We start from the raw sequence: 16,326 nt of genomic DNA on the forward strand, positions 1-16,326 counted from the left end.
CCCCCCCCTCAAATCCACTCCAGGCCTTTTTATCTGCTTAATTGATAATGACAACGAAAGAATTGCCCACACCCGCCCATGAAATATCATTTTAGTCAATTGTCCAATTACTTTTGAGCCCCTGAAATGAAGTAATTGTGTAACAAAAAGGCTTTAGTTCCTCACATTTGCATGCAATCTTTTTGTTCAACCCACTGAACTAAAGCTGAAAGTCTGCAGATCAACTGCATCTGAGTTGTTTCATTTAAAATTTTTCAAAATTAGAAAAAAAGTTGTCCCTGGCCAAATATTTATGGACCTAACTGTATGTACACAGTGATACCTCGGCTGACAAAGATAATTCGTTCCGGAGTCACATTTGTTAGCCGAAATGTGATTTCCTATAGGTGTCTATAGAAAATCATTTAATTTGTTCTGGATTCTGCCCACAATTTAAATATACGATTTATAAAATAGTAGAAATGACAATATAAAAGTCATAAAAAGGTCAAACTGTGAGTTAATCACAAAGAAAAAAAAACTTTATGGAGCATAGCCATTCATTACCTTCTGGATCGAGCTGTGCTTTGGTATTCAAAAAGAAACAACTGCAGAGTTTGTCTTGGTCATTAAAGAGTTACAAGAGGCTGCAGAAGAGCTCAGTCCATAAGATCACCCACAACCTCAGCTGTGTCTAGCAAAAAGGTTTCTTCTGCAAGTCATGCAAACCGCCCCTCTCCTCATCAAGCCTCGATCGTGCACACAAGCAGGTATGAGAAGAGTTTCTCTCTGTGGCACTCTGGGAGCCCCTCTGTACAGGTCAAAGCGATGTCTCTCTCTCCCACTTTCTGATACAGAATACAGGAAGTACTGTACATTCGTTATACAGTATGTTATCGGGTGTAATAATAGTGAAAAAAAATTGTTAGCAGGGCCATTTGTCGAGGTATAACTGTATATACATTACATATCGTATTCATGACTTTTTCTCCCTTAGAGTATTGGAAGAACTCCTGGTGTCCCTGCAGTGGGGTAGACAACAGACCTATTACCCCAGCACCCAACCATATACCACCACAGAATTGGTGGCAGCAAACCAGAAGCTGGCAGTGGCAGTGAAGTCTCAACTCATTGGGAATACTGGATCTGAGAGCTCCAAACACAGCACACAGGCAGTGGAGTTTTGCAGCACTCCTGCAGAAAAGATGGCAGAAATGGTAAACAAAGAGTACCTATTTTTTTTCTCTATGGTTCAGTAGTTTTACTTTTACATTTATTTTTGAAGTTTATATACTTTACTCCAGGTTACTTGTCACGTCAAAATATTTGTGTGACCTGTAAGTTTAGGAAATGAAAAGCAGATATGTTGGTTGTGAGAGAAGTGGCCTATCTGCCTCCACAAGTCGGTAATTTGTAATAGAATATAATTTTTTTTGGTCCATTCTCCTTCACCAAATGTCCGTGTTAGGATAGAGGCCTCCTGCAGAATATGAATTTGGGCTGTCACAAAGGCAATCTTGACATCATTGCCATATAATTTTGTAGCATTTAAGGCCAGCTCAATAGTGATACCATAGAGGTATATGGACTCTAGCAATATATTACTAGGAGCGGAGTCATCCATGTAGCATGTCCCTTTTGTTTGAACTAGGAATAGGCTTTTTATCCTTCGTTGGTACCTTTTTATCGTTATGCATTCACTTTTTCTTTCCAGTGTCAAACATTAAACTGATCCGTCCATTTTGTTTTTCAGATTCTGAAATCACAAGACCCAATGTTATGTTCAGAGACATCTTCTGATATTTCCTTCTCGGAGTCGTCCTCCCCATCCTTCCTGGCAGGAAAGAAAAGCATTGGACGTTTTCATCCATACACCCGATACGAGAACATCACTTTTAATTGTTGCAATCACTGCCATGGGGATTTGATAGCTCTATAGAAAGACTTTGAGATGAATTATCCAGCTAATATCAGTGTTTGCAGTGATTTGCACATTTCAAGAGCAATAATTTCTGTTCTCGGACATCTAAACTTGAAATAGCAGAGCAACTGTGTTCCTCTGATTTGCCCATACCTGACCTTGTGCAAATATGCTTTTATAGAAATATAAAAATAATATTGGAAAAGAGATTATTGGACAAAAAAAGAGCATCACAGTGTGTAAACACAGTTTATGAAATGCTTTTTATCAAACTAGGTCATTCCTTCAGGATTTTTTCTAAGAACTTTTGTGGTGCAATACTGTCTGAATTCTGACAGCTGTCATTTTTATTTAACTTCTTTGTTGTCAACAGTTATTGAATACATCAACTCTAAATGTTACATTTTATTAAATGGATAGCATAATATTTTGTATTGTGTTCATTTTTTTTATCCTATTGTTTGAAATACTTGCACAATGTATCCTGGGTACATTGGTGTCATTTCTTCATAGATTATGTAATGGCCTCCGCTGGCGCCAGTGTAAGGGGGGAGGAAGGGCCCCACGCTGGCACCAGTGGGGGGCAAGTGTACTTGACCTTAGGGTGAGGAAGGTCTCCACAGATACCATTGTAAAAGGAGCCTATTCCATGCATTGTGGCACACTAACAGAAGCATGTTTTTTGGGTAAAATGGATCTAAACCTACTTTATATATTGGCCCTTCCATCCTATTCCCTCTCTTTCTCATTATGATCTTTGTCCATCTTAATTAGCGGGCAGAATGACGATCTGTCCAGCCAGCTGCAGGAAAAGCCAGGATGTGCAGCTCAGGAATTTGTACGTTTGATGGAAGCGATCAGGCAGATACGAATTTTTATTGCAGAAGCGTTCTGTCTTGCACATGCTTTTCTTAAACTTTAGTTCCATGTTAATTTAGGTATGCCCCCTTCAGCCATTCCTACTTTGGCTCAGTGTGGCCACCCCTAAAATTGTCCAGGTATCACAACACTTCATTGTTTTCCTTGGGGTACCCTTTAGGCCTTTACAATTCTAGCAATACCTCATTATTACTATAAAGATAGTACAGTTACATCCAGCATGTGTTCCACCAGATGTTTTACAGTTCTAGCCTGCACAAAGGGTTTTTAGGATCATTTTTGGTATATCTAATTAGGCACACATTGTGACACAAAAGGGTTACTCCACTAAGATTTTAAGTTACCAAACAAGAATCTTGCCTTAAGCCTAGATGTTGGTTTTCCCAAAATGATCTGCTCACATCATATGAGATCAGGGCTAAAGTACAGTAATTACATTGTAACTGATATAATGAGTGCCATGTTAAGGGGAGAATGTCCAGACAAGATAAAACACTTAAAACTTCACACATTCATACTTTTTCATTTCATTGCCTCACTGACAGTATGAGCAGAATTGTATGAGGTTAAACTATTTCTCCCCAATGTTATAATTTAGCCATTCTCATCAGGTTAAGTTTTTAAGCATAGACTATTATAAGCTTTAGAGATAATCCCTTTAGTCTAATCTTATTCATGTTTCTGCCTGTATACTAACACAATGTCTTATTTAACGGAGCTAAAACCTAAGCCAGCATGTTAGAACAATTTTGTAACGGGCTTGTCACATCCCATAACAAGGGAGAAAGTGGATTCTGCTACATTTTATTGCATGTTCACAATAAGCTCCTATATTCTGCTGATGGAATAAATATAGCCTAGTTGCCATATCATGAGATTTCATTTTTCTATGGCTGCTTAAGACAACAAATTCTGGTTATTACTGCTACCTGTAGACCATCACTATGACGGCCCCACCACATGGAGAACGGATTTATTATGTTAAGTGGGTCTGCTACTCAGTCATTGATTACTACTGCACATATTTTAAAATACCTCTAGGATCCTTCTGGAAAAAAAAAACCTGGACATCTAAAGACTTTGTTCTCTAGCACATTTTTTTGTTTTTTTTGCACGTTCGCTATGTTCTTATCACTACACTGCTCATCTTACCTTATATCAATGTCTTACTTTGGACTGACATAGTCTACAGGTTTTTTTAGACAAAAAGTAGTTAATTTATTATTAGCATTCACTGCAAGTAAATCTTGCAGTTGCATGCACTAAAAAAGAATGAGGGATTCACTCCTAGTAAATGTTTGCTTTGAGTTTGGCCCTATGTTATTATCTGTCCTGCCCTAAATAAGCATCCTTAGCTACATGTTTGAACTGCAGCTGACTGATCTATAAGTTCTTTAAAAGAGAGTACATATTTTATTGTCACATAGAAATCAAAGTTAATCAAAATTTTATTAATGTATGCAAATTTGATCGGTCTCATTTTAATAACTTTGAAATTGAGATAATCTTATATATATATATATATCATTCAGACCACCACTAGAGGGAACCGATGAGAACAGAAATGGGCACTTCATGTAACTCAATACAAAGTCTGCATCATGTCTTCCCTTCAGTGCCCTCTAGTGTTAGCTGGGAGTAATTGCTGTAGGGGAACAAGATGTAAAGATTAGAGGCCAGATGTTTGAAATTCCTTTACCTCTTGGAAAAGATCTGGTACTTCTGGTACTATAGATCACCTTCAAAGGCTATAAGGAGTTTATGTCCTAATGGATCAGAGCTGTTTGGTCAGCACAGGGAACCATCATCCGTCATTTAAAGCTGAAAGCTTTAGGCTACATTCAGACTGCTGCCTCAGAGGAGACACTACATGTAGCATCCCCCCCACAGCAGCCCAATATATAATAATTAGTAGCGATTCAGTACTGCTCAATGCTGCCTGCTGCCAAATCTAGAAATGCTAGTTCTTTAAGTACCAACTCTGTGGCACGTGCTGCCAAGTGCCCCAATGAGCCACATTGACACACTTGTTCCCACTGTGTGTCTGAACCTGCCCCTGGTGTTACATGTCATGTATACATTACTTTCCTGTGTCAGTGACACTACAATCAAACCAATGAATGTCACTTTCACTGCTTTAAAATTTGCCCCTAAGCGGGATCCCCCCCACCTCATTTTAATGTCATCCTTCTTTAAATTGAAATGGATATACATAATCCATGTGTCTCTTTAGTGTATCAGGATACATAGATGCACACCAAAGTAAAGCCTTTTTGGAATTTATGATCAACAAAATAATATATCTTCCTTAAAAGCAAATAAAATCTCTCTACTGTCTGTGTAGATTAATGTATTTTGGCATGCTATGATTATAGGATTTTACTAATCCATATACAGGTCACCAGTTTTCATATACATGTCATTACTGAAATATTACAGCAAGTATTGTCTGCATAAAAAAGGCAGAAATATAAGCACCAGATGATAGTAAAAGCTATTTTAATAATAAAGTGGAATGAAATAATAATGGGAATGGCACATACAGGTTCTGTACAACTCTGCCTGTTCATGAGTGTGCTATGAGTCTGTTTGGTCAAAACAGTGTGCACCGATTGTAATATTTTGGATTTACCCAAAGTATCTATGTACTGTGTAACAATGACTGCAGAAAAACTATACTGACCTGTCCTACTGAGAACAAGCAGAGCTGTCATTGGATTGCATTGCTTAGGATATATATAAAAAGCCAAGGTGATAAAGAAGGGAATAGGAAGTCATCAGCCACTATACCGGACTCTAGGTATTTGTGAAATATAGACCTGTAAATACAAAACATGGAAATTATATAACAATAGCAGGAAGCTTGCTTAGCAAGAACTAGTATGGCTGCATTGCTGCTGCCCAGATATATTTTGGGACACGAGGACAGCCTGGTCATGTGAGCTGTTATAAAGACTCTTGACTTATGACTGGTTCTCTTTCAAGGAGATTTCTCTGTGGGGCTTCGCTAGCTAGGTATCACAGGCCATTTATGACAAATGGGACATCCTACAGTGTGCGTGGCACTACAGTAACTATTAAAAAACCAATAGACATATTCACTCTCTGTTATAAATAAGCCTTTTAAAGCAAACCTTCCACTAAAACAGAAGGTCCGTTTTCATGTCTGGGTCTCTCCCCCCTAGAAATATACTCACCTCATCCCTGTCTTCTGCAGCACTGGGTGTTGTCACCAACCTTCCAGGAACATTCCTGGTGTCCTCTCGCAAAAACATCAGCTACTCATTAGGACTCTTACAGGAGGACTGGGGATGTCATCCACAACTAAGAGCTGATGGTGGAAGACACCCATAAGGTGGGTGTAATTCTATCTTTTAGATGCATTTTACACCTAATTTTAGATGATGTTTTGGAAAGGACGAGGAGCCCAGTTTGTCTAGGTGGAGATTCCATTTTGGTCCAAAGTCTGCTTTATGTCACAGGAGAATGTTAGTGATTTACAACATACTTAATAAACTGCAATATTGGACATCCTTTGGAACATAAAAACCTTATTTATCACGCCTTCCCACCTAATTACCATATGCAGCCATTAAAAAATAAATAGAAGTGGTTTAAGGGACTTTTTAGGTATCTATACATATATGTGTCACTATAATATATATATATATATATATATATATATATATATATATATTATAGTGACACATGTATGTATATACCTAAAATGACAGACATTTTATTTAAAATAATCACATAAAAAATAAAATGTTTCATTAAAAAAAAAAAAATGGTAAAATAATAAAAAAATTGGTTACCAATGGTAGAATTCTGCTTCCTTAGGAAAACAACCATGAGACGTGTAAATATTGTATCAATAAAATCCTTCATAAATATGCTCTAAATAAGAAAACAATTCAATTAAATACACTTACAAAACCAATTCTCTTAATCATAAATATCTAATACAATTTCCAGCTTCCACACACATTTATGTGAATATATATGACTAAAAAGTCCTTTGAACCACTTCTATTTTTTTTTATGTTAATATTGGGATGTGGCATGATGGTAAGTACAATTGGTGAAGTAACAGAATAATTATTATTTATACGTACAGCGCTGCATATTATGGTAATAATATAATAATAATAATACATAGTTAACATATGCAGCCATACCAACAAGGAAACAAACTATACTTTTTATTTGGTCTCAGATGGTTCATATGTTATCTCAAAGCTTTGTTACTTGTTGCACAATGAATAACAATGACATTCACAATTAGCAACCACTTATAATAATTAAAATTGTGCCGGTAATACATTAGGATTCCATTGGTAAAAAAAGGACACAAGATGAAAACAACACAAAGCCAACTCAAAACAAATGTTATTAAATACTACTAAAATATCATTTTTTCTAGATTATTCTGCTTCTATTGGCAATATTGCAAAAGTTCAAGAAGTAAAGTAAAAAAGTATTTCTAGTTTTGGGTAGAGGTGGGAAAGTTTAGAATCTTTATTTTTTCTGAATAAAGAAAAATCTAAAATATTATAGTTGTCACTGGAGCAGAAGTAGAGAGGCAACGCTCCTAAATTTAAAGTTCTTCTAGGCAGGGTCCTCTCCTCCTGTGTCACTGTCTGTGTCTGTCTGTCAATTGAAACCCCCATTTTATGTACAGGGCCACATAATATGTTGGCTCTATATAAATACTTGTCTACTGCCCCTTCTTGCTATGGGATTGGATGTGAGGGGTGATCTTCCTTATAGGACATGATAGAGCTTTCAGACCAGTTTCTTTGTTCAGGGTTCAGTAACCACTGGCATCAGTTGTGATAAATTTGCTTTCCTATAGCCGAGAGCACAGTGGAGAGCAGCTTGTTTGTCTTCCCTCATCCCCTCGTTATAGAATATAACAGTGCTGTGTTCTCCTGTCACTGGAAACGATCACGGCTTATAGCTGTAGTAAAACAAACTAGTGTGATTTTAAACAAAATAGGGGCCTTAAGAGCACAACATTCTGGTTCCTTGAAACCCCTGCCATTCTGTTATTCAGGGTCTATTGAAAAATAAAATCTCTGAGTAAATGTTCAATTGCCCACTTAACCTAAAAATAGTCCTGATTTTTCTTTTCAAACTGCTTCTTTTCTTCCCCTGGGGCAGATCTTTAATTACAAAGCAGATGTGCAGGGCTATTTGTTTTTGAAATGTGGTACTGCAGAATATTCAATTATTAGTATTTTCAATGAGATGCCTGAATGAAAGTAGAAAGCAATGATTCCTGAGGAATTCTCCAGGGGAATATTATAAAGTGTAAAGATAGCACGGACTACGGCATGTATGAGAAACCAAGTGTCACTTTAAGGGGAAGAAACTTCCCCCCAGAGTGACGTCATGATGCCAGAACCCACCCACTCTCCAATCGCAGATCTGGGCCAGAGACACAACCAGTGCACTTCCCCAAGCAGGGTCCTTCTCCTGACTCTGCTTGTGGGTGCAGGGACCACCTATCAGACGGCCGCGGCCCACTAGTGGGCGGCCTGTAATTAGGGAGTGTGAAGTGACTTTTAGTGCTGACAATTTTTTTTATATAACTCCTTATAAAACAGAAAAGATTATGAACTACCTGTGTTTAGTAATACTTCATCTGCAACACAAGCAGAGAATTCCATTAAAAAATGAAAACAGTGAGCAGGTTGGCTGAGCTGGGAGACCACGTATGAATCTCAAGGTTTCAATTTTATCTTGACAAAAATGTACATAATGTATCAAAGCAATATCATGAATTGAAGGTTACATAGGGCTTCCTCTCTTTACTCAAACAAATCAAAAGGACAAGAGAAATTTATAATGGAATCTCTGTTCATACAGACACTGACATTGGGCACATGTTTCCAGTGTATGACACTGACTTGCACATGTTTCCAGTGTATGCAAAGTGTTCTCCCAAACCCAGGGTCTCCCAAACCCAGGGAACACTTCATGTTCCTTCCTTCGTTTGCACACAAAAACATAGAAAATGAATAGTATTCTGCAACCAGAACAACATTTGCATTTATCTCCAAACATTACATCTGTTCATTTCTTAATTAGCAGAACACAGCACAATGTTTAATTATGAAAAATGCTTTGGATTATTCTAATTAAAAATGTTTCCATTCCTCTGCCAATACCAATGTTTTTTACTGTAGCAAATTACTAATTTATTCAGCCTCACAAAAATATATGTTAAATTAAATAAAAAATAGAGCTTTTGTTTGGATTTTATCTTGTGGTAATACATAGATGTATGTACATAAGTATGTACCAGTGCTGAATACTGAAACAGATGGTACTTTTTAGCTGTAGGGATCAATGTAACGGGATGATCTAGAGTCAGATATATTGTAAAGCAAATTATGGATCTGTTTGCTCCGTCTGGCTTCTAGCAAAAGTCTTCTAGATCTTTCTTTAGCAGCTTGTTGTTCAATCCGTTTTTGTATTTTCTTTTGTTTTAACCACCTACAAAACACAAGGTTACAGCAATCAGCTACAAAGTAAATTATGCTGGGGCAATGGTCATGGGCGTAGAACTTCACAGATAAATCTGCCAGGCACTAAAACAGGTAGGTTTGGCTGTTATACATTGCTTACCTTTGATACTCTGCATATGAATTGGGAAATGAGAACAATAGCCCTTATTATACCAGAAGCAAACAGCCAACCAGAAACAGTCTTACACTTAACCTATAAATTAACAACTGTATTTAGGAGTGTAAATTAAGATTGCTTATAGATTAAATTCTTTTTGCAAATGAGCTGAAGGCATAGCACAGCTAGTAACAGTCTCTCTGTTGAAGATTGATTGGGTGTGATTCTGACAAATTACACTATCAATCTATGCAGACCACACAGACTTGTATTCTGACTAAACTATCTATTTTACATTTATCAACACCTATGAGTTGCAAAGACAACCCTGTTTGTGTATAAATAGAATAGATTATTTAATAGATTAAGTAGCTGCTGGAAAGTAGTCAATATAAAGCAGAATGCAGAGAGATTGTTCAACTGGACTGTAAGGACATGTTTATACTAATGGTATTTGAAAGCAATTTTAAGCCATTCTACGACTCAGAAACACCACCTATGCACAATTTTGCAAATGGAATTCAAGAAAAAAAAAGCATGCTAGAGGAAACAGGCTGTCACCAGTAGGATACAAGAGGCTGCTAAGGCCTAGCGAGGACAGCCTGTTTTCACTCCTAGGCATCTAGCTGTTGACAGTAGAATATTGCTAGTCTGAAAATGCCCTAACGTATGTTTTTATGTAAATTAGGGTTTTCATCAGCGCATCTGCTTTTATCAAACTCACTAGTAGGTAACTGCATTCTGAACAAACTGATCCCATGATCACATGAAGTTTGTGTGTGTTTGACTGTGGTAGTAACATTAGACTGTTAAGTATTCTGGGGCAAAATAGATGTCAGTAATTCTTTGTAAACTCTGTGTAATATGTCAGAGCTATATTTATTTATATATATATATATATTTATAAACACAGAGCACACGGTAACAGCATTATTTAGTACTCACTGTGCAAAAGCTCCTTCTCTATCCTTCCTTTCCTCCAGAAAAGCTACTGTCTCCTGTTGTCTTAATTCTTCCATCTTCTTTTCTTTTAGTTGGTCTTTATGTTTTCTTTTCAGCCATGTAGTAAAAGCTTCACTTGAAGCTTCTTCTTTCTCTTTATCCTTTCAAAATTAAGACATAAATTTGAGCTATTACTACTTGTAGATGACCACTGACTGTGGTGTTCAACCTAAAAAGGGCAAAGGGTTAAGTTTGTATCCTCATGACAAACTTAGGGCTGAATCTAAATTGTCCTTTTTATACCTAATTGCCATTTAAAGAACACCAGGAAATGGCTATATGTATAATAAGAATTAAAATGAACCGGCATGCATAAAATGGAGATATCCATGAAGCTTCATCCAAGGAGAGCTGCTCACTTGTGTACTGGTACTGTATACCTTTGCACATAAGCCGACTAAAGGAAAGCACTGCCACAGACCTGGTAAAGCCTCCATCATCGGTGTCAATAGCAGCAATCCCCCCCCCCCCCCACACACACACACACTATACCAGCAGGAACAATGAAGCTTATCTTCGTTAGTATCAGCAAAAGTAAAGGTCCTCCAATAATGTGTTGAAAGTTATAAACTCTCCTTCATTGGTGTCAGTGTCAAAATTGATAAATCCCTCATCAATGGTGTCAGTGTCAGACAGTGAAAGCAATATTAAAGTATTCTTCAGTTGTTTAAGTAGCTCTTCATGTCATACATACTAACCCCCTTCATGAGTGACATTAGTGGCAATTATATATTCTTTCTTAACTAGTAGCAGTGCGAGTGATAGTAATTTTTAAAACAAAATCAACATTTCTAAACAATGCCAAATAACATATGTTTTTTTTTTAATTTCACATGTTGCTGAAAGCCTGGGTAAAATATGATAGCTACCTTGCTATCCAACTGATAAGCTGATTCTTTTATTTTCAAACTTTCTGAGTCTAAAACCTGGAATGATAAAGAGTTAAAAGGCATTGAAAGAGCATAACAAGCATATAGATCTGGAGTTCCAGCTCCTGATCAGCAACTTTACATATAAAAGGAGTTTCCTCACCTTCTGAAATCTGACCTGCCAAGCAGTGCACCAGTGTGGTTGTTACCTCAAGAGCCCAGTTCACATTATTGCATAGTGTAAGTGCTCACTCACAACAAACTTGGTGAAAGTTAATGAGCTGCATAATGCAACATTGAACAAATACCAGGTGCATGCAGCAATTTCAGCAGTGCACGGCGCCACAATGTGCTATTTAGAATGAATATACTACATCTAAGCAACAGGCAGACAATTTAGTGGGAACTGACCATAAAAGCTGAGGCACTTATTTTGGGATGCATCAGTAATTAGAAAAAGCTAGAGGGGACTCTAATGTCATTACTGGAAAACTTCAGAGGGAAATACATTTAGTCTCAAGATTATGTTTCCAAGTGAAGTAAGGGCTAGCTAGCATGAAGAACCACAGAAAGCAGCAGAGAATCAGGACTCTGAAAACACAGAGATACGTATGTGTTGGATCCTGAAGATACCTCAAGCACGTGTCTCTACAATACACTCACACATGATCTTTTTATTATGAATTTTTAATAATACAATAGTAAAAAAATAAGGAATCTGACTCCTTAGAAAGTGCCAGATTCTACTATCTGCCAGCAATCCCCTGCAGCAATGTCACATGTCATGCTGTCAATTAGGGTTTTTACTCTTCATGCCAGTAGAACGAATGAAAATATTTTCATCTTGCAACCCAATTATCTACAAAAAGAGTTGCAGAAAAAATATCCTGTGATATCAGCAAGCTTGTTTTGCGCACAGCTTCTGTACTGTTAGAATGAGCATAATACACATAATTTAGCTCTTGAGCCTTGTAGAGAGCTCTGAGGATACAGACTGAGTGTTGAACCATATACAGTATTTAATAGTGACCACAACTCTGTGTATTCTCACACTGATACTGATAGCAAAGGTAAGACTTTGTGATGAGTATTTTTGTATGGTTTTTATAAAATTACTTGAACTGAATTCCTTACAGATGAGCCACTTTTCTCCAGCTCCTTGGCCTGCTGGATTCTTTTTTCTTGCATTAGCTGTTCATTCTTCTTCTGTAACCAAACTTTAAAGGCCATCTCATTCTCCCTCCGTTTTTGTTCTTCTTCTTCTTTTTTCCGTTCTTCTTCCTTTTTGTAAAAAATGTTAATAATTAGTAAAATCTTTTCAAAATATCCTTCTCACTGAGCGAGAAAATGTTACCTGCTGTGGTAACATTTTAACAAATGGGCTGCCAGAAATACAAAACCCTATTTTTTTACAGGATGTTCTTTAAGTAAATGTGATCATCTGCCAAGAAGCCCATTTTAATGAAACTTTATGGGCCCTATTAACTAAAGTTCTCCAAGACAAGTAAAGATAGACCATTATGGGGGAACAAATATAAACCTGAAATATGTATTCAAAATTGTTTGCTATTAGGTAGCTAAAGATTTCAATTATTTACCAGGTCAAAGAGGATCATTCTAAGAATTAAAGGTAGTACAATACCATTTGAAATTAATACTGTGTGTTCACATAATAAACCATTTATAGCAGAACTTCAGTATCTCTCTTTATATAATACAAACACATTTGGGTACATTTATCAAAGAATTCCCCTGTCAATTTGACTGAAAGTTTGCCGAAACTGTTCAAATCCTTCTACAAATTTTTATTTCAATGCATAACAAAACAATTACTCATTTTGCCACCTAGTGGTCAATTATCAAAAGTGCACAGCACAAAAGGAAAATTTTGGCGAATTTAGGTCGAATTGACAGGGGAATAATTTGTAAATACATCTCTTTGTGTCCTACGCATGTTAAATGTTAGAAATAGTACATGGATCTTATTTTTTACTAAAACTATATTTATGTAAATTATATTCAATATTGCACATTAGTGGAAAGGTGAGGAAGGGGCTCTGATCTTTTAAGGGATGTGATGTATTCAGTTCAAAGCCATATTATACATTTTTATCAAAGGTCGATTTTACTATTTTAGGCTGGAAAATTAAGCAAAAGGCAAAAATGCCCTAATGTAAGTGGCAAATACACAGTTACAACACTTGTTTAGAACACCAGAAATACAGTTGATGTAAACAAGGCAAACATTTTTTAAATTATCAAGCAGCCAAAGACAATAAAATATGTTCATATATTAAATCTCAACTGTTTCTGCTCTCTTCCTTACATACTTGTTTAAATGAACACCTATAGTGGAGTAATAAAAAAAGCAAGGCTGGGGTCTCAGTAGCAAATCAAGGTTAAACCCAGACTTTATTTTTAGCTGGTGAGAAGAATTTGTAAGCTGGTGGCAGCCTCTGTATGGTGACCCAACTCTTCAATAATCACCAAAAACAGCCAGGTGGTTACTGAAATGTCCCGGGTGGTGCACCCAGCTAAAATGGGCTTGGGAGAACACTGTATAGGTTATATGATTTGAATAGGGGAAGGGCTGGTAATACATTTTATCAAGATCCAAAAAAATTGTGTAGTGTGGGTGGGGGTCTACAGTTTTACAATTCAGGGCTGTAGGGACATTGAAGCTGCTTCACTGGAGTCACTCTAAGGTCATTTGCAGATTTGTTTTTTAGCAGTGTTTAGGGCATTAATATACTGTAGTCCTAAGAATCATTTTAGTATATTTCTCCTGTGTAGACCTATTCTTGTTTTTCATTTTTGTGTGGTCTACACTGGAGTCTGTAGGATTAGGTAAATCACCTATTCAGTTGCATATGTAAACACAGTTTTAGTCTGGCATACTGTTCAGGTACTTAGAGATGTTACTGACTTGGTTACACAAGTCACACACACACACACACACACACACACGCACTATATTTCATTGTGAAATATATTTATTTAGTTCTGTGATGATTACATGCATCTATTACCTCTCTCCTCAGTCTTTCTTGCCTCTCTTGAATCCTTTTCTGTAGTTCCTTCTGCTCTGGGGTAAGGCTGAATGTTGTGTTTCTAGTTGATACACTTGCAGACTGGACTCTACGTGATGGCTTTACTTTGTGTAATGACTTTAAAGAGTGAGTAGCAGAACTCGGCCGGACTCTAGGCCCACCAGGAGGTTGAGGGACAATGTTTTTTACATTACAGACAGTGGATGTTTTCTTGTGACCTAAATCGTCTTTGTTATGCAACACACCAAATCTACTAAGCTGCATTGATGGTGATGGAGATTTTGACAGCTCTTTACTGTTATTGATAGGTGGTAGTGAACACTGGTTTTCAATGTCTCTTAAACTGACGAGTTCAAATTTTCCATCTTTCTCAATCAAAACTTTCCCATTTTTGTGTTCCTCTTCCGCCTTTTCATTTTCCTCAAGATTCTCTTCTTTGTCTGGAACATCATTCAGATGTAGTTTTATTATGCCATCTACCACATCATCTTCAGTAATAATTTCACTTCTCTCACTGTCTGGAAACTCTAGAGGTGGAACTTCCAGATCAACCAAATTATCTTTAAATTTGAGTTTCCTCTGGCGATTTTCATCAACGGTTTCCATTTCCAATTTCTTGTTTGCTTCTTCTATCTTTTCTGCAATATATCGTTTTGCTTCTTCATCTTCCGGATCAACTTCTTCACTCTCAGGAACAGAATCCAATGTGAGCTTAGCATTCATATTTGGTACAGCTTGAGCAATGTCACCGTTTTGTGTTGTGTCACCTTTATTTTCTCGTTTTACTAATTGTGTTGTGTTATCAGGTTTCTGCTCCGTGAAATTTTCATTGTCATCTTCATTCTGAAATAGAAATAAAAGAAAGTCTTAAAAAGTTGTTTGGGAGATTTTATTAAATAATACAACTAAAAAACAATGTATAAAGAATATTTTTGATGGAAAATGAAAAGCAATTGGAGAACACTTCTGCAAGTACACAAAAAAGATTTAGATCATTACCTACATACAGGTCAGAAAAATCATACAGCTCACAACTACATCATAGTTCTCCCCAGAGGTTTTTAGCCGGTTGCTCCGCCCGGCTGATTTCAATACCCCGCCCAGCTCTCGGCAGCACTCATCCTCGGATGCACGGATCTCAGTGAGGCTGCTCTGTGCTCTGTGTCCTCCGTTCAGAGGATTGCTGCTGCCGATGAGAGGTGAGCACACAGCTCAGCCTACATGTGAAGGGACACAGGCAGCCCCGCCCCCATCTCATAGCACGAGCTCTGCCTGTGAAATGTATCCACCTCTAGCTCTGCGTGTCATTCTGCATCCTCCCAGCTCTGTGTACAAACCTCCATATCTCCTAATATGTATGTCACAATGACCTGTAATTTTCAGAGTGTACAGGGGACCCTCATAGATACTAGTTACTACAATTTCAGGCCCCCAGCTTTAAAGAATTTCAAGATATGGGGGTCACAAATGTAAAAAGTTATGAAAATTGAACTTTGGGGTTGCTGTTTCAGAGGAAAGTGCAACTAGGAGTCCTAAATTGAAAATTCAAATTGGGGACCCTGGGGGCCATATATATATACATAATATATATATAATATATATAGGTAGGTATATATATATATATAATATATATATATATATATATACCTACCTGTCACAAATCTTTACATATGAGACTGTCTGCTTCTCTTCTTTTTACACCAATTTCTCTGGGGGTAGGGGGTACAAAACTGAAAATATAGGTGCAAGTGTCGGCACATTGCCCCCTTACAATCTCATTACTACAGCATCATTACAACATAAAACACTCTGCCCATTAAAATGGGCCTCCCTGCCCTGTTACACATTCCTGTCCACTTGTCTAACATTCTGAACTTCAATTAGGGAATGGGGAGGTGTAAGAAACCAAAAATATAGGTACGAGTGGGGAACATCTGTGAATAACATCCCCTAAAACGTCATCACTATGGCATCATTAGAAAATGAACTCTGC

The 16,326-nt window shown here is 37.1% G+C and overlaps 2 protein-coding genes across 7 annotated transcripts in view; one reads left to right on the plus strand and one right to left on the minus strand.

The window, feature by feature from the left end:
- Nucleotides 1–2,325, plus strand: part of BLZF1 (basic leucine zipper nuclear factor 1) — a 12,330-nt gene extending 10,005 nt beyond the window's left edge. For all 4 annotated transcript variants that reach the window (XM_072426654.1, XM_072426661.1, XM_072426670.1 and 1 more), the window contains 2 exons: nucleotides 977–1,196; nucleotides 1,733–2,325. In XM_072426654.1, coding sequence (XP_072282755.1) covers nucleotides 977–1,196; nucleotides 1,733–1,918 — 406 coding nt within the window. In that variant the 3' untranslated portion in view covers nucleotides 1,919–2,325. The remainder of the gene's footprint in view (nucleotides 1–976; nucleotides 1,197–1,732) is intronic.
- Nucleotides 2,326–6,967: 4,642 nt separating this feature from the next.
- Nucleotides 6,968–16,326, minus strand: part of CCDC181 (coiled-coil domain containing 181) — a 16,041-nt gene continuing 6,682 nt past the window's right edge. For 2 of the 3 annotated variants that reach the window (XM_072426731.1, XM_072426717.1), the window contains exons 3-7: nucleotides 14,313–15,176; nucleotides 12,418–12,564; nucleotides 11,284–11,340; nucleotides 10,358–10,515; nucleotides 6,968–9,283 (exon numbers count right to left, since the gene is read on the minus strand). In XM_072426731.1, the coding sequence (XP_072282832.1) occupies nucleotides 9,121–9,283; nucleotides 10,358–10,515; nucleotides 11,284–11,340; nucleotides 12,418–12,564; nucleotides 14,313–15,176 (1,389 nt within the window). In that variant the 3' untranslated portion in view covers nucleotides 6,968–9,120. The remainder of the gene's footprint in view (nucleotides 9,284–10,357; nucleotides 10,516–11,283; nucleotides 11,341–12,417; nucleotides 12,565–14,312; nucleotides 15,177–16,326) is intronic. The other variant, XM_072426723.1, reaches the window with a different exon arrangement.

The sequence above is a fragment of the Pyxicephalus adspersus genome, chromosome 1 (assembly GCF_032062135.1).
Source record: "Pyxicephalus adspersus chromosome 1, UCB_Pads_2.0, whole genome shotgun sequence".
NCBI classification, from domain to species: Eukaryota; Metazoa; Chordata; class Amphibia; order Anura; family Pyxicephalidae; genus Pyxicephalus; species Pyxicephalus adspersus.